Source organism: Rhinoderma darwinii, chromosome 4 (assembly GCF_050947455.1).
Source record: "Rhinoderma darwinii isolate aRhiDar2 chromosome 4, aRhiDar2.hap1, whole genome shotgun sequence".
Taxonomy (NCBI): Eukaryota; Metazoa; Chordata; class Amphibia; order Anura; family Rhinodermatidae; genus Rhinoderma; species Rhinoderma darwinii.
In genome coordinates, this window is record NC_134690.1 from 65,804,079 (window position 1) to 65,829,853 (window position 25,775).

At 43.0% G+C, this 25,775-nt stretch overlaps 1 protein-coding gene across 1 annotated transcript in view; it reads left to right on the plus strand.

Annotated features, from left to right (window-relative positions):
* ALKAL2 (ALK and LTK ligand 2) overlaps positions 1-25,775 on the plus strand; it is a 56,039-nt gene that overhangs the window by 12,105 nt on the left and 18,159 nt on the right. The window contains exons 2-4 of the mRNA XM_075863908.1: positions 17,065-17,118; positions 19,792-19,875; positions 25,574-25,647. Of these exons, the coding sequence (XP_075720023.1) occupies positions 17,065-17,118; positions 19,792-19,875; positions 25,574-25,638 (203 nt within the window). The 3' untranslated portion in view covers positions 25,639-25,647. The remainder of the gene's footprint in view (positions 1-17,064; positions 17,119-19,791; positions 19,876-25,573; positions 25,648-25,775) is intronic.

The window sequence follows — 25,775 nt, forward strand, 5'->3', positions numbered from 1 at the left end:
TTTTATTTTCCCTCCCTTTTACTGATGTATATAAACCCCTGTATAATGTATAGCTGTTACACTTGCCTGAGGAAGACACCTGTTTAGTGTTGAAACACGTAGCCCTATGAGATAAGAAAACTCCAGCCCATGCCCTTCATCCAGCAGCGTCCAGATATTCTTGTTTTTTCACTTTATTAGAGCTTTAGCAATGGCTTTGTAAGCCTTTCCAGACCGGTAGATTTCAATGACTTTGTTTGGCATCTGTATTTGAACCTCTTTAGAACGTGGCATCATGTGCTGCTTTTTGAGACCTTCTAGCCAGACAGCTTCTATGTTAGTGACTTTTAGATTCAACAGGTCTGGCAGTAAAATGTAACCCAATTGTCAATTGACTTTGGTTAACTGGTTGATTTAGTAGCTAAGGGGGTAATTACTTTTTCACATTGGGCCAGGTGGGGTTGAACAGCATTTTTTCTTCAATAAATGAAATCATCATTTAAAAACAGCATTTTGTGTTTACTTGGGTTATATTTGTCTAATATTAAAGTAGTTTGATGATTTGAACCTTCAAGCGTGATAAATATGCAAAAATAAAATAAATTAGGAAGGGGGCAAATATATTTGGACAGCCCTGTAAGTTTGAGTTTTTTGCAGGCAGAAAAAAATTTTCCTCAGAATTCCTTCAGGATTTTAAACTGCCTGAACATATTTTTCCGTGTTTTTTCACAGAATTTTTCGCCCGCGGCCATTGAAGTTAATTCAAGGACCACTGGCAAAACGCTCAAACTAGTGCCGCAGGTTTTTTCTGCCTCCCATTGATATAGGTTAGAGGCAGAAACCGCGTCAAGAAAGGACACGCCGTTTCTTTTCCCCTGCGAGCGGCCCAAAGCCGCCCTGGAAAATAAACGTCTCTCACTCCTATTGAAATTAATGGGAGGCGATTTCGGCTGTTTTTAAGCATTTATTCCGACGCGGTTTCCATGTGAAAATCAGCTCCAAAAAACTCTGTGTGAACTGACCCTAAGTCTCTTATTGCACAGGTACCATGTTTAGTGTATGGACCCCCTGTAAGGCTTGGTTCACACGACCTATTTTCAGACGTAAACGAGGCGTATTATGCCTCGTTTTACGTCTGAAAATAGGGCTACAATACGTCAGCAAACATCTGCCCATTCATTTGAATGGGTTTGCCGACGTATTGTGCAGACGACCTGTAATTTACGCGTCGTCGTTTGACAGCTGTCAAACGAAATTGACTGCCTCGGCAAAGAAGTGCAGGGCACTTCTTTGCAACATAATTTGAGCCGTTCTTCATTGAACTCAATGAAGAGCAGCTCAAGATTACAGGCGTCGAAGACGCCTCGCATATTACGAGGAGGAGCTTTTACGTCTGAAACGAGGCAGCTGTTTTCTCCTGAAAACAGTCTGTCATTTCAGCCGTAAAAGCCAGCTAGCGTGTGAACATACCCTTAGAGGTCACCTTGTCGTGGCAGGGAGGATGGCACAATTTGATCAAAATGAGCCTTAACAACTTGGCATATATAAGTATAGTAAATAAAGTAGTAATGCAATTATAATAAATCCATATATTTATTGTTTGCAAATATCTGTAAATTTGTGTTCCTTGAACTGCAAAATCCGTAACGAGCCCCCGTTTACCATGTTACATTTAAAAACACTAGGTGACCATGCTTATTTCCATGATACGTCTTATATTGTTTATTTCTATGAATGTACGTAATATACAGTATCCCAGAGGTGTTATTAACTTGACATCAACAGCATATAATGAGATTGAGTATGACAGCATGGTTACATTACGTCATCTTGAAACTGTTCACATTTGTCTAGTTGACTAGTAAGCATAACGAGTGTTACATCATTGACCTAGTTAACCCAGAAAGACATTGAACCCAAAATACATTTATGTAGTATACCTGCACTGCATTTAGCTTGAATTGCTGTGTCTAGACAAGGTTTCCTATGCTACCATGCAATATACTATCTATTTCATATTATAATATACTATATGTGATTGTCCACTATATGGAGCAATATCTGCACCTAATTTTATCTGCATTACATTATATTACTGTTTATATTTTCAAAGAGATCCCAATTTATTTCTGTTTATTTCTGTTTTCTTATATAGCACTAACATATTCTACATTTATCACTCACATCAGTCCCTGTCCCCAATGGGGCTCACAATCTATTTAGACTTTAGGGACAGTTTCATAGAAAGCTAATTAACCTATCCATATACTTTAAGGCTGGATTCACACGAACGTGGCGTTTTTTGCGGACGCAAAAATGCGGCGTTTTGCGGGCGCAAAAATCGCTTGCCAGCTCCGTGTGTCATCCGTGTATGATGCGCGGCTGCGTGATTTTCGAGCAGCCGCCATCATAGAGATGATTCTAGCCGACGTCAGTCACTGTCCAAGGTGCTGAAAGAGTTAACTGATCGGCAGTAACTCTTTCAGCACCCTCGATAGTGAATTCCGATGACCATATCTAGCAACCTGTCAAAAAAAAAAAAGAGGTTCGTACTTACCGAGAACTTCCCGGCCGTTGCCTTGGTGACGCGTCCTTGGTGACGCGCCTCTCTTGACATCGGGCCCCACCTCCCTGGATGACGCGGCAGTCCATGTGACCTCTGCAGCCTGTGCTTGGCCTGTGATTGGCTGCAGCTGTCACTTGGACTGAATTGTCATCCCGGGAGGTCAGACTGGAGGAAGAAGCCGGGAGTTATCGGTAAGTCAGAACTTTTTTTTTTTTTACTCGTTCATGTATGTTGGGATCGGAAGTCACTGTCCAGGGTGCTGAAACAGTTTAACTCTTTCTGCACCCTGGACAGTGACTATATCCGGACGTCGCGTACGGGAAATTTTTTTGCCGGGTTCGGCCAAAACCAGTTCGGCCGAACCCGGTGAAGTTCGGTTCGGTTGTCCGGGTTCGCTCTTCTCAAAGACACTCCGTTTGGATGTTTGTAAATAGAAAAGCACGTTGTGCTTTTCTGTTTACATTCATCCTTTTGACAGCTCTTGCGCGAATCACGCAGTTCGCACGGAAGTGCTTCCGTGCGGCATGCGTGGTTTTCACGCACCCATTGACTTCAATGGGTGCGTGATGCGTGCAAAACGCCCAAAGAACGGACATGTCGTGACTTTTTTTCAGTGGACTCACGCTGAGCAAAAATCACGGACATGTCTGCACGGCCCCATAGACACATATAGGTCCGTGCAACGTGCGTGCAAATCACGCGCGTTGCACGGGCCTTTTTCACGTTCGTCTGAATAAAGCCTAAGAGTGTGGGAGGACACAAGAGTGCTGAGAGGAAACTAAGAGTGGGATTCAAATTTTTAACAGGTTACCAAGTTGGCTGAAAAAGTGCAGGGTGCCGTGGTGTGGTGTGGTGTGGTGCGTTGCGAAAAATGTTCACACTCTATAACAAAATAAAGCAATTGCAGGATTCCAAATACACCACATATTAATGTGGCTTCTAAATAAATATTTTTGTATGTAAATCCTGTAAACTTTCCAAACTTGTGTGGCTCCCTGTCCAGCATGTTTAACTGGATTGCCACACCATGTATATAATTACATAAGCATACATACATATTAACCTACACGTAATATATTAAACTCACCCACAACGCACCCATAACGTATAGACCTATATGTGTGTAGCGTCCATGGCTGCGGGCCGTCGGGTTTACTCACCTCCCGATGCCCGCAGCCATGGATCAGTGAGCGCCAGCTCTCACTTCCGCTCCGGTCCGCTGTGTCCCATAGGGTGCTCGCGCACGCTCGCGCACATGTGAACAATCATCATCATCAACTACACATGATTTCCTGGACTATAAGAAGGGCCCTGCCCTTCTGATCTTTGTCTGAGCATTGTTAGTGTATCCCAAGTCTGTTTTGCAAATGGTCCCTTAGTCTTTTCCCGTTCCAGTTGTTACCCGTGCCCTGTTCCTGTATTCCGTGCTGTGTTCTTGTTTCTGTGCCTACTAGTGTTGGAGTCGTGTCTACTGCACCTGCTGTCGTTTGCCACAACCTGTGTCATCTGCCACGTCCAGTGCCATCTTCCACGTCCAGTGTGATCCGCTACGTCTGGCGCAACGTGCTGCACCTGCTGTCATCTGCCACGTCTGGCGTAACCTGCTGCACCCACCTCCATCCGTGCCAAAGCCTCGGCCACTGTCTGGAATATTCAGATACCCTTTGCGGGACTTTGTATTGCTGGGATGCAGACTTTCTGCTTGATTTATGAGGAACCTGGGAAAGTTTCTTCGGCTGCTGCAATCCTGCTGAACCTACACCAGGGAGACAACTCCGTGGGCGAGTATGCCATCCAGTTACGTACCCTGGCTGCTGAATTAACTTGGAACAACGAGGCTTTGGTGGCAACATTCTGGCAGGGACTGTCTTCTGGGATTAAAGACGAGCTGGCCGCTTGCAATCTGCCATCTACCCTGGGCGATCTCATCCTTCTTGCCCCTTGGGTTGACATGAGGATCTGGGAGCATTCCCAAGAGGTTCTCCGGGAGAGAGTACTTCCTAGGCTGGATTCTACTTTCCAGCAATCCTTGCTGTCCTCCTCAGTCGTCCCACCAGAGGATCCTACGCAGATGAACCGAGTAAAATTGTCTACCCAGGAGAGACAACGCAGATGCACTTCTGGACTTTGTCTGTATTGCAGCCTCGGAGGCCATATTGTGCGTTTGTGTCCTCAGAGGCCAGAGAGACCCCAATGCCTAGGATTGGTTGGAGAGACAACCCTAGGTGGAACGGTACCAAATAAAGCATTCTGTTCCAAGTTGACTATTCCTGTGACTATAGTATCCGGCGAGAGGACGTATCGGGTTTCTCTAGACTCCGGGTCCGCGGTAAAATTCATCCAAAAGGAGCTAGTGGATCATCTCCAGCTGCCCACAGTTTCCCTGGAGACACCTTTGGCTGTTGCCTTGGTGAATGGACTGCCCCAAGTTCAGTACATAAATACAGCACCAGAACAAAGCTCAGTAAACAAATAAAACACCAGAACCAAGCTTAGTACATACAGTGCCCACCAAAAGTTCCGGAACACCCTCATAACTTTTGAATGGCTCGAGGTAGAGGGTTGAAATTTGGTGGGATTTAATGGGGTCATAAAATCTACCAGTTAACACACAAAAAAAAAAAAACACCCCCTAGGCGTGTGTGTGTGGGCGCGTGTGCTTGTGTGTATGAGCTTGGGAATGTCACATCAAGGTGACTTTAAATTACGTATTATTACAATCGGCCTTGGCGATACAAAATGGACCATGTCTAGGATTGTAACATGATTTCATGTGTACACATTTCGTTAGTCGCTTGTGAATTTCAGAGAGCGCTAATTCGGAGAGTAATTTTAATTTTTGTACATTTCTATTGTCATATCACAAAATGCATTTGACCGAAACGGAAAGGATCATGTTATTGATGATGAGAGGGTATGGCGAGGAAAAAATAAAATCCTATCGAGAAGTAGCGGCTTTATTCAATGCCACTTATCCTATTCGTGATCCAATTTCATTGTCAACTGCTAAAAGAACTGTCCATCGTTCCAAGATCTGGAAGACCCAAACATGTTAGTAATGATGAAAAAGCTTTAGATGTTCTGCTCACTGTACATTATAATCCTCATACATCTGTCTCGAGTGGAGCACAACAAGCGCCTACCGAAATGTGTACACATGAAATCATGTTACAATCGTAGACAAGGTCCATTTTGTATCGCCGAGGCCGATTGTAATAATACGTAATTTAAAGTCACCTTAATGTGACATTCCCAAGCTCACACACATGCACACGCGCCCACACACATTTAGGATTTTACCCGCGCGGTACAATTTTGGCAATTCTAACACCGGCGGTAGCCGATAATGAAGATGATAACTTTAACGTTAAATATCTCAGCGAAAAACAAATCCTATCTCAAAATCGTTTGAAGCATAGTTTTTGTATTGAAAAGAGCTTTCAAATGAGCCCCCCTTCGACACCACCATGCCATTTAAGATTTTGATGCCCCCCGCATTTTTCGCTGCGTTTTTTTACGTGTAAAATAACGGCCACGAAAAAGAAGTGCAGGACACTTCATGGGACGTTTTTGGGGGTAGTGGGGTGGCCACTACCCTCAAAAACGTCCCATGAAGTATCCTGCACTTCTTTTTCGTGGCCGTTATTTTACACGTAAAAAAACACAGCGAAAAACGCTCTGTCGGAACAGAACGCCGTTTTCCCATTGAAATCAATGGGCAGATGTTTGGAGGCATTCTGCTTCCGATTTTTCGCCGCCGTTGTTCGGGCGTTTACGGCCTGAAAAACAGCCGAAAATAGGCCGTGTGAACATATCCTGAATGACAGTTCGGCTGAAAGCCTGTCCTGCGTGTCTCTGACACACAGGATCCAGCTAATATTGATCACATAGATTGTTATTAGCTGGATCCTGTGTGTCAGAGCCACGCAGGACTAGCTTTCAGCAGAGCCGTCAGTCCAACTGAACTGGCAGCCGAATTTTCCACAGAATGATATAGCTTCTATGTATACAAGATACATAGAAGCTGTGTCTTAAAAAGCAAAAAAGGTTTAATAAAAGTCAAAAAGTTGTTTAAAATCACATCAAAAATCGATTTATTTAAAAACAAAATCCTTTTTAAAGGTGTATATATAACTAGTACCATAGCTATAATTCCTGTGTATGTTGTCAAGAGAACATTGTATCTCAGCCCAGGTGATCAGGTCTAGTGACTCCTGTGATTTGTGCCAAATAATACAGTGCCCATACCATCCCAGCAACGGTGCCTAGTGCATTTGTTTTACTGAATTAGACCCAGTGCAATTGCTTATTGTCTGTAGATCCATTTGGCTGATGTCACATGTTGATGTACCAGAAGGTGGTCTTTTTATTCCAATATAGGACATGTAGTTACTGTAGTAATAAGACAACTAGGGTACATTCCAAGCGATCCTTAATCATTGCTCACACAGTGCAGATTATGCATACGTTTTTTAGGTAGAAAACAGAATTGGATCCAGAACAGGGGACACTTTTAGACCTTGCTTTATACATTTATTTTGTTTAATTTCGTTCCTGATTTTGGCTTAAAAAATTACGTTAAAATTCTGCATCAAAGCGGCAATATGTGAACAACGCCTTATACTCACAGGATCATCTATCATGCCTAGATTTAATTGTTCTCTAAAAGACTACTGTGGTGAGTCTCCAAGCAATATCTGAGATAGGGAGTGTCATATAAGTATATGTTCACATTGTGGTTGTGCAAGGAAAGCAAAACAAATGTGAATCTCGTTGTGACTGTTGCCGACGCTTGTCTAATCCATAAATCAAACCATGTAGACAGGGAGCAGGTTTAGTAGACTGTAAATAAAAGAGAGAACTAGTACTGACGCATCTTCCACAGAAATTAACCATCAATCCAACCAGGACATAATGACTTCAATAATTGTATTTTATTTAGTCTAAGTATGCTAGTTGGATGGTTATTTGTTGCGGAAGATCCTAGAAGATGCTGCAGAACTCGTCCTCTCTTTTATTGTCTAAATTCTCAATCTGAATATCAGTAAAAGTTTATAAAGATATGAAGGCATTTTCCAAATAATCAACAAATGGCAAGAGGTGCGCCTTAGCGAAGAACTTATAGCAAAGTTAAAAACGTAGACAACAATTTGCCAATGGAATAGCCCTCAGAACACAAGCCAGGGGTCAATATCAGGAATAGAACCACAGGAACCAGGCGACAAATCGAAAGGTCAAGACGGTAAAATAATCTAGGAACAAGGCCAGGGTTCGGATCAGGAGCCAGTTAAAGAGTCAATAAAACAGCAACAGTTAGCCGGGCAACGATGTATCTTAATATGCAGGCAAGGGTTCCATGGCAGCTCCTCCGTTAAATAGGCCGACAGGCCTGACATCATCAGTGACCGATGCCCGCCCCAGGGAGCTGTGGCATTGCCGGACCAGGAGCCGCTTGCCGGGGGAAAAGGGGATAAAAAACATGGGATATAAAAATATCTGTGCATGTGTTATTAGATGAACAATCTGATATTGAATAAATATTGGATAATTTGTTGAATCGGGAGAAATGTTTTGTGCCCACCATAACAGAATAGCACCCAAAAAACTAACGTTACATAACTGCTCTGGTTGGTTGGTGGTTGGATTGTGTTTCAATCATTTTTATTGAAGGTTTTCAAATAAAAAACATATGTCAAACAATACAACTATAACAGGCAAATTTCTACCAAATATTGCTACGTCAAGAGAAAAGAGGGGAGTGAGAGAGTGAATAAAGGGGAGGAGACCAAAAGGAAGGGACAGAAAGAGGGGGAAGAGGGGGGAACGGTAGGAGAATGAGGGTCGAGTTTCCTATAGGCAAAATAAACTTAAGGTATCTGAGCCATGGCTGCCAAACTTGAAGGAAGCGTTCTTCCTGATCTGAGACTATACAGTGTAATCGATCATTCACCATAATACAATTCAACTTAGTCTTAACCATATGAAGAGGAATCACAGGACTTTTCCAAGATGTAGCTATAGAAATTTTGTCTGCCAGATAAAGAAAGGATACAAATTTATGAGAGGCCTTAGACAAGCCAGGGACGGTCTCATTAAGTAACGCCAGTGACGGAGACAGAGTCAAATTAATCAGAATTATGGAATATAACATGTTAAAGATTCTCTGCCAAAACTGGCGTACCTTCGGGCAACCCCACCATATATGCAAAGGATCTCCCACACATCCACAGTGCCTGAAGCACAACGATGAGGAAGAAGGGAACATCTTGGCCAGTCTAGAGGGAACTAGGTACCATTGTAGAAATACTTTATAATTGGCTTCGACCAGCAAAGCGTTAATAGAAATTAATTAGGAGGTGATGACCATTAAAGTTATTCAAGCATAATTGTTCAAATACAGACGTACCTTGCAGAACCAAAGCAGGTCTAAATAAGGACATAAAAGGGTGAATCTGGTGATAGCTAAAAATTTCAAAGTCCGGCATGTAGTGGATAGACTGATAAAAATGACTGGGTTTTATCAGTGTCTAATCTATCAAAAAAGTTTCCAATTCGATACAAACCCTTGTCTAGCCACTATTGAAACGCTGACGGTTGCATACCAAGAGCAAAACTAGGGTTAGCAAACAATCTAGCTGCAGGCATATGTACAGAACAGATCCGGAACCTGTGACCCAGGCTATCCCACAGCGCCAAGGAAGAAGAGAGGAGTGGACACAATACAGGTGGTCTGTGTTTGGGCTTCAACCATAACAACTGGTCTATAGGAACATCAGGGGTAGCTGCTTGTTCAATAGAAATCCAATGTGTTTGATTACTGCTACTATGGAGTGAGACTAAGGGTGTCGGGCAAGCAGCATAATAATATTTAGTGAGGTTCGGTAAACCAAAACCCCCAGAGGCTTTAGGAGCATATAGAGAACTTTGTGGAACTCTACAACGATTAGGACCCCAAACGATGGACAATATAAGCTTTTGGAAATCTATTAAAAAGGGGGCAGGGACATTTATTGGTAAATTGCAGAAATAATATAAGATTCTGGGGAGAACCGTCATCTTAACAGCTGCTATCCTGCCAAACCAGGAAAGAGGCATAGAAGCCCAATGCAACAGGTTTGTTTTTAATTTTTGTTTGAGAGGGAGGAAGTTTGTGCGATAAAGGGTGGAACAGCAAGGAGTGAGATGAACGCCTAGGTAGGAGATTTTGTCTTCCCTCCATCTCAGCTTAAAGTTCAGTTGTATAAGTTTGGCCATGGAACGTGGAACGCTGATGATCAAAACCTCAGACTTGTCACAATTGACCTTCAGTCCTGAAATGTAGGAAAATTGGTCTAGAATGTGATAAAGATTTGGGAGGGAGATCAGGGGGGATGACAATACCAATAAGATATCATCCGCAGGGGGGGCGTGACCGGATGTCGATGGAGTAGGACGCACGATCCGGAGCTCCTCTACTAACCACCCTTTTAGCAGCGGTTAATTTCGGATTTAGCCTCCCGATAAGCCCGCAAGATGGTGAAACGTGGTCCTAAGAAACCGGAGAATAAGCTGGCACCCTCCGGAGCGCCAACTCCCGGAACCCTGGAGGCATTCCTCCGTGCAGACGCGCAGACAGAGCAGGCGCCATTACTGGCACCCTCCTCGGACACAGCATCGCAGGCTTCATGGTGCCCGTCGGAAGCCCTGGAGGGAGACCCGCATACAGAACCGCTCACAGGGCAAGTACAGACCCAGATACCGCAGCCACCTAGTTTGACAATTGCCGACCAGAGATATTACCAGAGGAAGGAGGGCAGCCACGTGGAGATCAGTCCGCCATCTTTGGATGCTTTAGTGCAACATGCAGAGACTCTGCCTATTTTCTCGAAGGGAGTCTTCCCAAAACACAAGAACCTACAGGTTAGTGACTTACCTCTTACCTTGGAAGATTTCCCACTTTTGCCCAGGGCTCCGAGACCTCCGAGAGATGAGACCCCCTCCCCCTCCTCCTCCTCCTCCTCGAAACGCCTTAGGGACAGGGGAAGGGAGGTATGTGATACGGAGCGAGAAGCTTCCTCCATCTTAGTGCGTCCATCCTCATGTGACCGAACCCTAGATCTTCAGGCGGATCTCTCATCCTCAGATTCTGAGTACCCTGCACCTAAAAGGGCAGACTGGCATGCCATCCTAAGTCAGCTTCCTACCAGAGAGGATTTTAAAGTGCTTATAGCGGAGGTAAAAGATACCTGTAACGCCGCCATTGCAGCTGTAAGACAAGACATAAGATATGTAGCAAATAGAGTGGAAACGCTGGAAGATGACCACGACTCCACCCGCCAATATATTTCCCAGCTACAATCCACGGTAGTGGCCCAAAATACGGCTCTCAGTGATTACCATAACCACCTGGAAGACCTAGATAATCGGGGTAGACGCCACAACATCAGAGTAAGGGGTGTGCCTGAACCGAAACAAGACGAAAATGTGAAACAGATCCTGACTACCATTTTTAACAAAGTCATAGGTGCAGCCGCGGACCAACCTATTAAATTAGACAGAGCTCACAGAGCCTTACGACCTAAAGGAGCCAGCACCCTGCCACGAGATATAATTTGCTGTGTCACGGATTTTGAGTTGAAGGAAACCATAATGGCCAAGGCTAGAACCCAGCGAACCATTGAATATGGAAATGCTACAATCCAATTTTTGCCGGATCTCTCTTGGATAACCCTACATAAGCGGCGCCAACTGCGCCCGCTGCTCCCCATCCTGAAAGATGCTAATATCCTGTATCGATGGGGCTTCCCCTTTAGTCTTACAGCTAGAAAAGATGGACGCTCTGCAGTTTTACGGTCGCCTATAGATGTTCAGGACTTCTGCGCCACATTGGATATCTCTGCACCGAAGTTGCCCAGTTGGGATCTAGTCTTACCCCCTCCACCTCCTCCACCCATCTGGCATAAAGTCCTACAAAAGAAGAAACCTGATACACGGGAGAACCCTAGTGTTAACAGGGGTCGCAGATCTCCAATCCGGAGATAAAGGAAACTGTTGCGGGAGGCTATTACTCGAATATGCACTTCCTAGTGCACAAGCCGCATTGAATGTTTTCTTGATGCAATTGTTATGTGTTAATTCTCTATCTTTTTACTTTCTGTTCAAAAATTGTATTATACTCGAATGGGTGGGGGTGGAGGACTCTCAGGCCAAGTCACCAGATTTGGCTGATCTTCGAGGAAAGGATGCTAGGACGGGTCCTGGCTGTATCGACTTCTGGGGAAATGTATCCCCTAGGGAGACGAGTCACTTTCCTAGGGCATTATATGCACCTAGTGTTTTCATTGATTTTTATGCATAATACTCGGTTGAATTATTATGTCTCCATATGGAAAGCATTTTCCATTCACAGTCAATTGTATGACTTGATAACGTACCGGTGCTGTATATGTTTATGGCTAATATTTTATGTGTTTTTATGTCTATGTCTCCCCTATCCACCCCCTTCTTTCTCTGGTAGTGAAACATATATTAGGAGTTATCCTCGAGAACATGGCTCAAAAGAAAAAAGGAGGAACTGCGGTCTCTTGCCACCATACCATGGATACAGGTTGGGCCCCTTACAGGGGTTAATATTTGTGTTTGATCAACAGACATTGGATCTGTCATGGCGCGTATAGTTTCATTAAATGTTAAAGGCCTAAACTCTAATGTGAAACGGAGATTAGCGCTCAAAGAATTAAAGGATTTGAAAGCAGATATTGCTTTTCTCCAGGAAACGCACCATGACAGATCGGGCTCCTTTAAATTTGCACAGTCCCACTTTCCTATGGTATACACGGCGACACAAAATAAGAAAAAAGCGGGAGTCGCGATTCTGGTATCTAGAGATTGCCCCCTGCAAGTTAATAAGTCCATTATAGACCCAATGGGGCGATATGTTATCCTGGTAGGGACATTGAGAGGAGTCCCACTCACGTTATGTAATATTTATGCACCAAATACCCTGCAGGTCCCTTTCCTAGAGAAAGTGTTTGCAAAACTCGCACGTCTTCCGCCTAACACTCTTTACATAGGGGGAGACTTTAACCTTCCAGTATCGGACATAAGGGATAGACAGTCCCTCACTGTACCCACACCACCAGCAAACTTACGCAGACATACCCTAGCCTTTCGTCGACTGATCCGTAAACATAATCTTTATGACCTGTGGAGGGTAACTAATCCTTCGGCTAAACAATACACTTTTTACTCCCACCCACACAACACTCATACAAGGATAGACCTCTTTTTAGGTAATGTACCGGGCTTACGCTCTACGTCCTCGACAGATATTGGCCCTATCACGTGGTCGGACCACGCACCGATCATACTTGACCTCAGTTCGGACTTGCGGACTACAAGACAATGCCACTGGAGACTAAACGAAAGACTGATTAAAAATCTGATACACCGAGAGGCTCTTAGGAATCACATTGACACATATTTCATCCTTAACAAAAACTCAGTCCCTACGCTGTCTACAATATGGGAAGCTCATAAAGCAGTTCTTCGGGGGCACTGTATCTCTATTTCTTCACGTATTAAGCGAGACACAAAACAACAGCAGAAAGATCTGACAGTGACACTTGCTTCCCTGGAGCGTAAAATGGCTATATCGCCTTCTACAGTTACTCTCCGTCGCATTATTGAGACGAGAGGAAAATTGAAAGATCTCTCCATAGCCAAGGTGGAACGGTTATTATTATATACTAAGCAGAAATATTACGAACGGGGAAACAAGGCACACTCACTATTAGCAGCACAGTTACGTACTAAACAATTAAATTCGACCCCAGCGGTACTTAAAAACTCACAAGGACAGTTACTCTTTGACCCTAAACAACAGGCTGACCTATTCCACCAATATTATACAAAGCTATATTCACTACCGTCCCAACTCCCTACAGATCCCACAACCCGAACCCAATGTCTCTTGGAATATTTAAAACCCAGCTCTCTACCTACTCTCACAGCATCAGACATTAACATGCTTAATGCACCCATTTCGTTAGAAGAAATGCAAGATACGATCAAGGAGCTCCCTAGCGGCAAATCACCAGGGCCTGATGGTTTCTCTTATCTTTATTACAAAATTTTTCAGGACTCACTAACTCCACACATGATAGATCTCTTTAACTCTTTCCTGATGGGGGAACAGATACCTCCCTCAATGCTCCACTCTTTTATTACGGTTATTCCCAAACCAGAAAAGGATCATACTGATTGCTCTAACTATAGACCGATATCGCTGCTGAACGCGGATTTAAAAATATTTACTAAGATTTTAGCCAATAGACTGAGCTCCCTACTACCTGGACTAGTCCACAAAGACCAGGTGGGATTTGTCATGCATAGACAGGCAGGGGATAATACTAGAAGAACTATAGACCTGATAGATGTGGTTAATCAAACAGAAACATCGGGCTTACTCCTGAGCTTAGATGCTGAGAAAGCTTTTGACCGATTAGATTGGTCCTTCCTCTTCGCCACCCTAGAGACAATAGGCATTTCTGGCCCTTTCCTCCAAGCGATACGAGCACTATACTCTTCTCCAAACGCGGCGGTAAAATTGCCACATGCTACATCCCAAACCTTTTCTATATTCAATGGTACCCGCCAGGGCTGCCCGCTCTCTCCCCTCCTTTTTGTACTTTGCGTAGAGCCACTGGCTTCATATATCAGGAAAAATCCAGACATACAGGGTATCATGGTAAGAGACAGGGAATTTAAGATATCCCTCTTCGCGGATGATGTTCTCCTGACTCTACGCAATCCGCAAATATCCCTGCCTAATCTGCACTTGGTTCTAAAGGAATATAGTCGATACTCAGGTTATAAAATTAACAACTCTAAAACAGAAGCCTTGCCGATCAATCTAGCCCCAGCGCTCATAACAACCCTGCAGTCTTCCTTTAAATATACTTGGAAGACAGATACAATAAAATACTTGGGCACTCGGATCTCTAGCTCATATACCTCTCTGTACAAACATAATTATGTCCCCTTCTTTCAGGATATAAGCAAACTCATAGCTAGATGGTCTGTCCTACCCCTGTCGTTTTTTGGCAGGATATCGGCGGTTAAAATGAATATCCTACCAAAATACTTATACCTTCTGGAAACCCTCCCGGTCCCTATACCACGAAAAGACATCTGCAGATTTCAAACAGCACTACTGAAATACATTTGGGCGGGTAAAAGACATAGAATCCCAGTATCAGTCATGCTTACATCGGTGGGGGCAGGTGGATTGGCGGTTCCAGACGTTTACCGGTACTATTTAGCGGTACATTTGAGAAGGATACCATGTTGGACCTCTCTAAGGGCATATAATAAATGGACTGAGATTGAGAAACTGTGGATAGCACCTACACACCCAAATACATTATTATGGTCGGGGACGACGGACACTTTAGCGACCCCCCTCCTACACACAATGACATTCACTAGGAATATCTGGAGGGTATCGAAGGCGAAATATGCATTATCTTCCTTAAAGTCTCTAATGACACCTTTCCTATATAATCCCTCCCTACCAGAGAGCCTCACTACAAAGATGTCACAGCCATGGTCGAGAGCAGGATTATTTTACTTTGCTGATATAGTAGACCCGTGTCAACGCACAATTCTACCGTTTTCAACGTTGCAAGCTAAATACAATTTGCCCAACAACTCATACTACAGTTACATTCAAATCACACACTTTGCTAGCTCTATACGAACAGAACAGGGTTTCTCTAAGCCCACAGCCTTTGAAAGGCTCTGCAAAACAACTGTTTCAACTAGAGGGTTAATATCGGAGATGTATGCTATTCTGGCCGACTCCCCTCTTCAAGAGCCAGCCAGACATAGATATATGGCCAGGTGGGAGGCATATTTGGGTAGGGAGATACCCAGGTCGCTGTGGCAAATCATCTGGTCCCAGGCAGCGAAGTCATCTTTATGTGCGGCTTATAAGGAGAACCAGTATAAAATTCTAATGCATTGGTATCACACCCCGGAATTCCTCCATCGCATTTACCCGTTGGTATCGGATAGGTGCTGGAGATGCCACAGCGACGTGGGGACACTTCCTCATATTTTTTGGGACTGCAAACTAGTGCGACCCTTTTGGGGGGAAGTAGAAAATCTCATTCAAGAAGTATTTGGGAATAGACCTGCGAACCAAGCATTGACTTATCTTTTAAATGTGCCTCCGAAGGGTTGGGGGAAAGTTCAGTCCCGGTTACTTCTACATATACTGACAGCAGCGAAATGTCTTATTGCGGCCAATTGGAAACGTAAAACGCCTCCTACACTAGAGGCCCTTTACAACAGAATAAAGGAGGTCAAGAGATTGGAATCATTGACGGCCTCACTGAATAATTGCGTAGATCGCTTTACAAGTGTGTGGAGGTTTTGGGACATGTACGACTCCTCTAGACCTCCATGAGAGAGAAAGACCACTGTTCTTAAAGTACATCCAGGTTTAATATAGAGATTAAGATATCTCCTAAAGCTACAACTCTTACCTTATCCCTTCCCTATCCTAATGTGTCTGTCGATTGTCGTGTTAGTATTGTTGGAATTAATCTTTATTTTGTGTAGGCGAGAGATACAATTGTGAATTGAGGAACGAGTTAAAACTTCATATCCTTTATTTCATACTCAGAACAGACAATAACCTCTTTAATGTTTCTCGGATATATAAACGGATAGAGGGCAATTTGCATATGGAATCCATATGCTACACTGGGGTAATAAGATGTTGACGTCTGTAAAAATGACCAATATACTATGCAAAATGTTGTCGCCTTTATTCGAATAAGATGTATCTACTTGTCTGAATTTACTACGGTTTTGTATATTTATGTTATGATAAATGAAAATAAAAAACATACAATTAAAAAAAAAAAAAAAGATATCATCCGCATATAGCGCGCATTTATGTGTCTGACCCCTAACTTCAATTCCCTTAATGTCTTTATTCAGCCTGATCAGGTGGGTCAGGGGCTCGATCACCAAAATAAAAAGGATAGGGGAGGTGGTTGGTTTGTTGTGTCAGGGTTCCTATCTTTTACAGTTTTTCCTTTATCCTGATTATAATATAATGTTTCCATTGGGTTGCTCAGTCACAGTGGTGGAACCTGCCCATTTGTTAGGGTTTTACGTTGAGACAGTAAAATAAACATGGCTCTGTTATTTGTATCAGGCACAGTATCACTTCTGTTTATACCACCGAGCTAAGTCTTTCATCATTGCGCTTAGCCGGCAGCAGTTACAAGAGGGTGTAGTAAACACATTGTGAAAGGATTGTATTTAAATGGATCACGGCAGCACAGGCCAGCTTAGCAGTCTGGAAGCCTGGATTTCCATGTCTTATGTACTTTGGCACAATCTATTATCCACCACTTTAATTTGTCAATCACGAGGTCACGTCTTCACATGTACGTTCCACTCTCTGTAGAACAATTGTACAGTTCTCTGCAAATCTTATGTGTGTTGTCTTTATGTCACTGCAGAAATAGTTCCCAGAGACCTACGGATGAAAGAGAAGTTTTTAAAGCATTTAACAGGTATGTTGGTCGGCTCTTAACATGTCTACCGCCAGGAGAACATAGCATTTCATCTCTACTATTTAAATTGCCAGGAGAACACATTCATTTTTCTGAAGCCAGGTCACCAATTACTTATATATTCTGCTGTTATGGTCTCCTTTGACAATGTAGGTCTTCACTGGCTTAAAGGGGTTGCCTCATCCAGACAAACACATTTTAAATTCGACCCGGAGATCAACTGACCTTTGCCAGTCTGGTATCAGCAGCCATACATTAAAGGGAGTGTTACATCAGAAAATTACCTATCATTTAAATCACGTTTTTAGGTTAAACATATTTTTTGGTGATGATTTTTTTTTCTTTGCTGTCATCTATATTAAAAAGCAATCCCCAAATCTTGCAGTTTTCATTCTGGCCACTGAGCCTCATAATAGTCTGCCACTTCCTGTTCTGTAGAGATCACTACTCAGCAGGCATCTCAATATCACCACAGGCAGGATTACAATGACAAGTAACACCTCTAGATAGATAACACAGGATCCACCATTGATAATAGGTGACAGACACATTTCGCCTCATATCCCTTCCTGCACAGTGACCTCTGCACAGGTCACAGAATACTCTCCCATAGAAGTCAATGGGTCCCGTCCAGGAAAGATGTCTGCGCCAATAATCATGAACAGCAAATAGAAAAAAATCTACGAGAAAATGAAAAAATTTATGAAAAACAATGAATGAAAAAAAAAAATATATATATATATATATGTATGATACATTCCCTTTTAGTGTCGGCCATTAAAATAAATAGCCGACCATATAATACATGATTGGACCAGATCCACTAGAACAAGGCTACTTGGCGCTCCAACTTTAAAGAGGCTCTGTCACCAGATTTTGCAACCCCTATCTGCTATTGCAGCAGATAGGCGCTGCAATGTAGATTACAGTAACGTTTTTATTTTTAAAAAACGAGCATTTTTGGCCAAGTTATGACCATTTTTGTAGTTATGCAAATGAGGCTTGCAAAAGTCCAAGTGGGTGTGTTTAAAAGTAAAAGTTCAAGTGGGCGTGTGTTATGTGCGTACATCGGGTGTTTTTAATACTTTTACTAGCTGTGCGCTCTGATGAGAAGTATCATCCACTTCTCTTCAGAACGCCCAGCTTCTGGCAGTGCAGATCTGTGACGTCACTCACAGGTCCTGCATCGTGTCAGACGAGCGAGGACACCGGCACCAGAGGCTACAGTTGATTCTGCAGCAGCATCAGCGTTTGCAGGTAAGTAGCTACATCGACTTACCTGCTAACGCCGATGCTGCTACAGAATCAACTGAAGCCTCTGGTGCCGGTGTCCTCGCTCGTCTGACACGATGCAGGACCTGTGAGTGACGTCACAGCGTGATCTCTCGAGAACACGCTGTGTCTGCACTGCCAGAAGCTGGGCGTTCTGAAGAGAAGTGGATGATACTTCTCATCAGAGCGCCCAGCTAGTAAAAGTATTAAACACGCCCCGATGTACGCACATAATACACGCCCACTTGGACTTTTACTTTTAAACACACCCACTTGGACTTTTGCAAGCCTCATTTGCATAACTACAAAAATGGTCATAACTTGGCCAAAAATGCTCGTTTTTTAAAAATAAAAACGTTACTGTAATCTACATTGCAGCGCCTATCTGCTGCAATAGCAGATAGGGGTTGCAAAATCTGGTGACAGAGCCTCTTTAATAATAAAGGGGGGAGCCCTACGTAGGCCCTGTAAAGGAGCAAAGAGCCTAAAGGACACATCTTATAAAAATATGATAGATAGATAGATAGATAGATAGATAGATAGATAGATAGATAGATAGATAGATAGATAGATAGATAGATAGATAGATAGATAGATAGATAGATAGATAGATAGATAGATAGATAGATAGATAGATAGATAGATAGATTGATAGATAGATTTTTCTGGAGGTTTTCAGAACGAGATCGTTGATACAAAGTAGTTATCATAAGGGCATACTTTTTTCTTTTTGACTTTTTGTCAGGGTGCCTTTAAAACTAAAGCATGGACAGTATTAATGGGTCTTCGTTTTATTTTGTGTAGTGCTTGTCGTGACAGACAGAGGTGGTTGATGCTTGTAGATAATTCTTTTCTCTCTGCACTTTTGTTGCCTTCCTCCTAGTAACCCCGTCTGTTAGCAGAGGCTCCCGGTTTTTCTTGGAATTTCATAGAGCAGTGCTGTAGAGAGATGGATAAAAGTGTAGGTTTACGTACGTATTAGATAAATAAAATTTGAAGAACAATTTGGACAGGAGAAGTAGCGCTGCTGACATCAGGCACAAACCAGAAGGTCGTTTTTAAAACCAAATTAATTATGGCTGCGCGTTGCGACGCTGAACCAGCGTCTTCATCAGGCCTCCCTTTACAAGTGGAAGTAATCCACCATTTTGCAATCTGTATTCTGCCAGAGGAGAGATATCCACCAAACATCGCAATCCCTTTTTTCTCTTCAGACATAAAATTTAGGCAACACCAGTATTTTGTTAAGAAGCACTGGGGAGCAGGTGTGCAAAGAGTCCATTTGCAAATAATATGTGGGGGGCTGAGTGTTTTATTCTTTATTTTTGTATATTGCTTCTTTGTTCTAATAAGATAATACGTATTGGTATTGCCACTCACTCCTATCCTCCTTTATTCTAGGGCGACTGTCTTTTACAAGCCCAAACTGCAATAAACACTTTAGAAGACTCTACAACAGCACAAGAGACTGCACCATTCCAGCGCGTAAGTAAGAAGTGTTCAAGAAACTTCTCTGCTTATAAGGAAGAAATCTTACTATCCAAAAGTTACAGTCAACTGCAATCAGTGGTTATCACAGCCGCATCAGGTCACACATGTTGAAACCTAAAGGATACCTTCAGGGTTCCACTTGGTAGCCTCTTAAAGGAGAACTCCCACAAAATGTAATTCTTCAGCCCATTAGAGAGGCACATTATGTAAATTGTGGTGAAGGTAATCTTTTTACCGGGGGTGTATGTGTGAGTTATCCACTCCCTTCTGGTTCTCAGCTGTGTCATGTGACCAGTAATAGGAGACTCCACCAGGAAGTCAGTTTCTCTATTTACATAATGTGCCTTTCCAAAGGGCCAGAGAATAAAAAAAAGATTGTGGGAGTGCTCCTTTAAGATGTGCACTTCTGTGTGTAAATTGAAAGAGTACCTGTCATTTCAGGTGATTTTTCAGTCAGCCGTCGTGTGTTTTTATATGGGGAATAACATTATTCCTGACCATTATATCACTTGTATCGGCATTTTCACCTGATTTCCCCTATGTAGGCTCCACCTCTAATTATGAAACTAGCTGCTATGATGTCTCTCATACACAGTACACAGGGAAAAGAGGAGATCCTGCTCCTCTATCTCACACACACACATGGAGGACATTATACAGCAGTAATAAGCAGCATTACTGTGGATCCTGCACTAGGGTGAGATTGTTGGACACTTACTAGAAGCAGCAGTATCTCTGTGTGTCTTTCTGCCTCTGTCTCTCTGAAGTCCGTCCCTCCTCCTCTCCATGGACAACCATAGGATTAAGATGTAATCTTGCTGATCTCTCCTTGAGGCTGATAATCCATCTGATCACTTCTTCACTGAATATGAATTTTAGCAGTGAATTGACAGTGACTGATCAGTGCAGAAGGCAGGGGAGTGAAAAGTAGAGTCTGAGAAGTGAAGAAATAGGCATTTTTCTGTAATAAGATATATTACAAAGTTTTTATCTAGCCTGTACAATTGACTTATGTAAAGTTAGTTGAAACGACAGTCACTCTTTAAGTTTGTAATCTAGAATTTAAAAAAATGGGGCTACATCCTGTTTGGTAGCTTTATTCATTTGCAGGCTGCACACTCCATTAATTTTAATATGGGGCAAAGTAAGAGGAGACTTAAATTAGTACAGCCCTTTACTTTCTCCCTGTTCTGCTGCAGGAGCAGTTAAATAGGGAGAGTAAGAGATAGATAGATAGATAGATAGATAGATAGATAGATAGATAGATAGATAGATAGATAGATAGATAGATAGATAGATAGATAGATAGATAGATAGATAGATAGATAGATAGATAGATAGATAATTACTTGAATACCTTATCCAAAATTAATTACAAGCTGTCTGTGTGGCTGTAGACTACGCTATTTTAGACTACGTACTTGACTACACTATTGCTTCCGGCAAAACGACAGATCCGGTGCACAAAAGAGGCAAACGGAAACCACAGGCGCCGGATCCGTCACCATTGAAATCAATGGTGATGGAAACGGAAACCTCTGGTTTCCGTCGGTGTCAGTTTGTGTCTGCTCAGGGTCCTGTTCTGACGGAAAACTCCGACAGGACGTCAGAACGGGACCCCAATGCAGATGTGAACAGAGCCTAAGATGGCGGACAATGATAGCATCTTTCTCTTAACCCCTTTACGACGAAGGACGGATATATCCGTCCTATGCAAGAGCTAGTTCCAGCATAAGGACGGATATATTCGTCCTATGATCGCACGAGTACTGCCACTGTACCCACGGAATCAGCGGCAGGAGCACGACTGTAAGGGTATGTTCACACGGCAGCGTAGGTAACGGCTGAAATTATGGGGCTCTGAATGGTCTATACTCACCATGTATCCACAGCTGCCCCTCTTCATGAAGATTCAAGCGGACTGCCAAGTAGGCCAATTGTATTTTCCAAAAAACAAAAGTTCAATAAACAAAGAATAAATGTACATTATAAAATTCCTTTACAAAAGTTCCCATAAATTGGTGTTTCTCTTTAAATAGAATTTACATTTTATGTTGGGGGTTAAGTAAGCAATCCCTAATGATAGGATGTTAAGTATTTACTATGTAGACATTTAAGCATCGGTTCTGTAGTACAAGCTACATTATTGTGTGTATTAAGTCCATTAATAAATCTCAAAAGAGTAGAACTCAACCTGAATCAATAACTCTCTACTAAAGGGAGATGGATCATTGCTGCTTGCAAAAGGCATGGCTTCCCATCAAACACAATTTGGCTTATTTTTCTTTTCAAGGAATTGTATAATTTACAGGATTATTTAGATTGTAACAGTTTCGAGATTTTAGGGAGGTTTTCATTAATACCAAATGTTTGCGAGCCAGTGATTGGACTAGTTAGAAATGAACCAAAAGCATTCGTATTCTTATATAACTGATTTCTTTTGTTGTTTAAAAATTCGATATATCTATATACTTGTTGAAAAATAAGCCGTTAAAGGGGCTGTCTGGTTTACATATCCCATTTTTAAATACCCTGCTAGCCAGTTCTGCATTAATAATGGAGAGACCCCCTTTAAAGACACCCATCTACAAGCCAAAGGAGAGAGGATACTAAGAACGGCTCTCGCTCTAGGGGACTCGTATATCCCCTGAATTACGTGACCCGTCCATTTATTTCTACGGGCATGATGTAATGCCTCATCTTTCCTGTGGTGGCGCTGTAGAGAAATAAAACACATGCTGCCAGGGTCAGCCACATATTGGAACCAATTAACTTATGAGACGCATGTTGCAATTCACACATTCTATGGAAATAAAAACATATTGGTTTAAGTGGAGCTTAAAAAAAAATATCTCGCATAACTAAACTACGGTAAATGCAACAAAGCCTGTCAAACAAATTAATGGAAGTGACTTTGATGGGATTACTGCTCCTAATTAATTTGTTTAATAATTAATTAATTTTAAAACACGATTAACCTGAAGTGGAATCGTGTTTTTGTCAATAGTTATTCCCAAACTTTAAGTTGAAATGGTTTTGCCTTAGGAAGAAGGTTTATCTTTACATCTAGATAGTAATGGTAGGTGTGGATACTCATGTAGATCAATGATGAGTCTGGTTCATTGGTTAGTGTCTTGTTATGCACCTATGTGAAAGATGCCAGTAAACAGGTCTCGACTGTTCCTCTGTATGCTAGCCTTAGGTGTTTTTCTCTATTATCACTACATTGTCTTATTCTGTGCATCAAGTGTTCAGATACCACACAGTGTATCTATTGTCCGGCTTCTGTAAATGTACATTATCTCTCTCAATGCTTGGCGAGTTGACAGACTCATCCTGGCATGATATAAGGGCTGTGCTGTAACGGTTGGGCTGTACTCAGATGACTCCCCTCTGCTGCTACCCGTTCCCTCTTACAGCATACAGCACAAGTCTCACAGGAACACTGAGAGGAAAACTGCAGCTGCATTTTCCTCTTCCCCCTCTTCTCTTTCTCTATTTTTTGTATTTTACATTTATTCTTTATGTATACTGCATTCAGGGTATATATTGAATAATTGTATACTTCTAACATTGACTAAAGGGGCTGTCCAGTTTAGAAAACACATTTTCATATAGCCTCTAAGGGAATTCTGAATTAATAGTGGGGGATCTTTTGTTCGGAATCCTCATCTTTCAGGCAGAGGAGTGAACAGTCACAAAGAGCGTCTCTCACTCTGAAGGGCCTGTCCTGTTTTACACAAACAACCCATTGATTTAATGGGCACTGTGTATTGCTTAATTCCCCCTGAAGATAGTGCCACACGCTGTCCCAGTAAAAAGTGAACGCTGCCCCAGTAAAAAGTGACACACAATGCCCCCTGCAGGTAGTGACACACACAATGCCCCCTGAATTTGGTGCTATACACAGTACCCCTATAGAGTGCCACATACAGTGCACCCTGTAGATTGTGCCACATTCAGTGCCACCTGTAGAAACTGACACACACAGTGCCCACTGTAGATAGTGCCGCACACACTGCCCACTGTAGATAGTGCCACACCAGTTCCCACTGTAGATAGTGCCACACACAGTGCCCCCTGTAGACAGTGCCACATGATTTCCCATGTAGATAGAGCCACAAGGTGCCATTTGTAGATAATGCCCCTGTAGATTGTGCCACACTCAGTGCCCCTGTAGATAGTGCCATACAGAGTGCTTCATATAGACTGCCAAATACAGCGCCCCAGTAGATAGTGCCCCTTGTAGATAGTTCCACACATAGTGCCCCCTGTAAATAGTGCCACACGGTGTCCCCTGTAGAATATGCTACATACAGTGCCCTCCTGTAGATAATACCATACAGTGCCCCCTGTAGATAGTGTCACACAGTGCCCCCTGTACAAAAGTGCCACACAGTGCCCCCTGTAAATAGTGCCACACAGTGCCCCCTGTAAATAGTGACATAGTCCCCCCTGTATTTGGTCCTACACACAGTGTCCCTATAGAGTGACAAATACAGTGCACCCTGTATATTGTGACACATACAGCGCCCCCTGTAGATACTGCCACACACAGTTCCGCTATAGAGTGCCACACCCCATGCCCACTGTAGATAGTGCCACAATGTGTCCCCTGCAGATAGATCCACAAGGTGTCCCCTGCAGATAGATCCACAAGGTGCCACGGTTAGGTAATGCTCTAGTAGATATGGCCACATATACTGTCTCTATAGAGTGTCACACACACACACACACACACACACACACAGTGCCGACTGTACACAGTGCCACACCCAGTGCCCCCTGTAGAGAGTGCTACACACAGTGCCCCTGTAGTTAGTGCCACAGTGCCCGAGTAGAAAGTGCAACAAGGTGCCGCCTGTGGATATAGCCACCAGGTGACATATGTAGATAATTCCCCATGCCACACTAAGTGCCCCATGTACATAATGCCACCGACAGTGCCCCCTGTCGAGTGCCACACAAAGTTCCCCCTGTACAGAGTGCCACACACAGTGCCCCCTGTAGAGAGTGCCACACATTGGGGTCCCTGTAGATAGTCCCGCACACACACACAGTGCCCTCTGTAGAAAGTGACACACAGTGGCCCCTGTAGAAAGTGAAACACACAGTGCCCCCTGTAGATAGTACCACACAGTGCCCCCTGTAGAACGTTACACAGTGCCCCCTGTAGAAATTGAAACACACAGTGCCCCCTGTAGATAGTGCCCAAAACAGTGCTCCCTGTAGATAGTACCACACAGTGCACTGTAGAAAGCCACACATAGTTCCCCCTGTAGATAGTTTCCCACACAGTGCCCCCTGTAGATAGTGCCACACAGTGCCCCCTGTAAAAGTCACAGTGACGCCTGTAGAAAGTGAAATGCACAGTGCCCCTGCCCCTGTAGACAGTTCCACACCCAGTGCCCACTGTATATAGTGCCACACACATTGAACCCACAATGTGTCCCCTGTAGATAGAGTCACAGGGTGCCACTTGCAGATAATGCTCCTGTAGATAGTGCCACACATCGTGTCCCTAGGTGGCGGAGGAATAGGATATGTCATAGGGATACTATTTGCTCTAACTTTTATAATGGTTATGTTGACACCAATCTTAGTGATATTTGAATAGTTCTTAATTTTTGACTCACCAAGTACAATGAAGTTCTACTGCACTGGCAATAAGACACCTTCATTTTCACAACAGATTACAAGAGATGTGCAAGACTTCTCACAAGATTGGCAGTCAGTCCCATTTGTATGGATGGATAACAGGAAATGGTAAGTCTTATTCCAATCTGTTATAAATGCTATTCTTAAAACATGTTTCTTGTGAATTCTTAAATTATGACTTATTAATTAAAGATGTGGTTATACAAAATTATGGAAGGCTACACAAAATAAGTCCC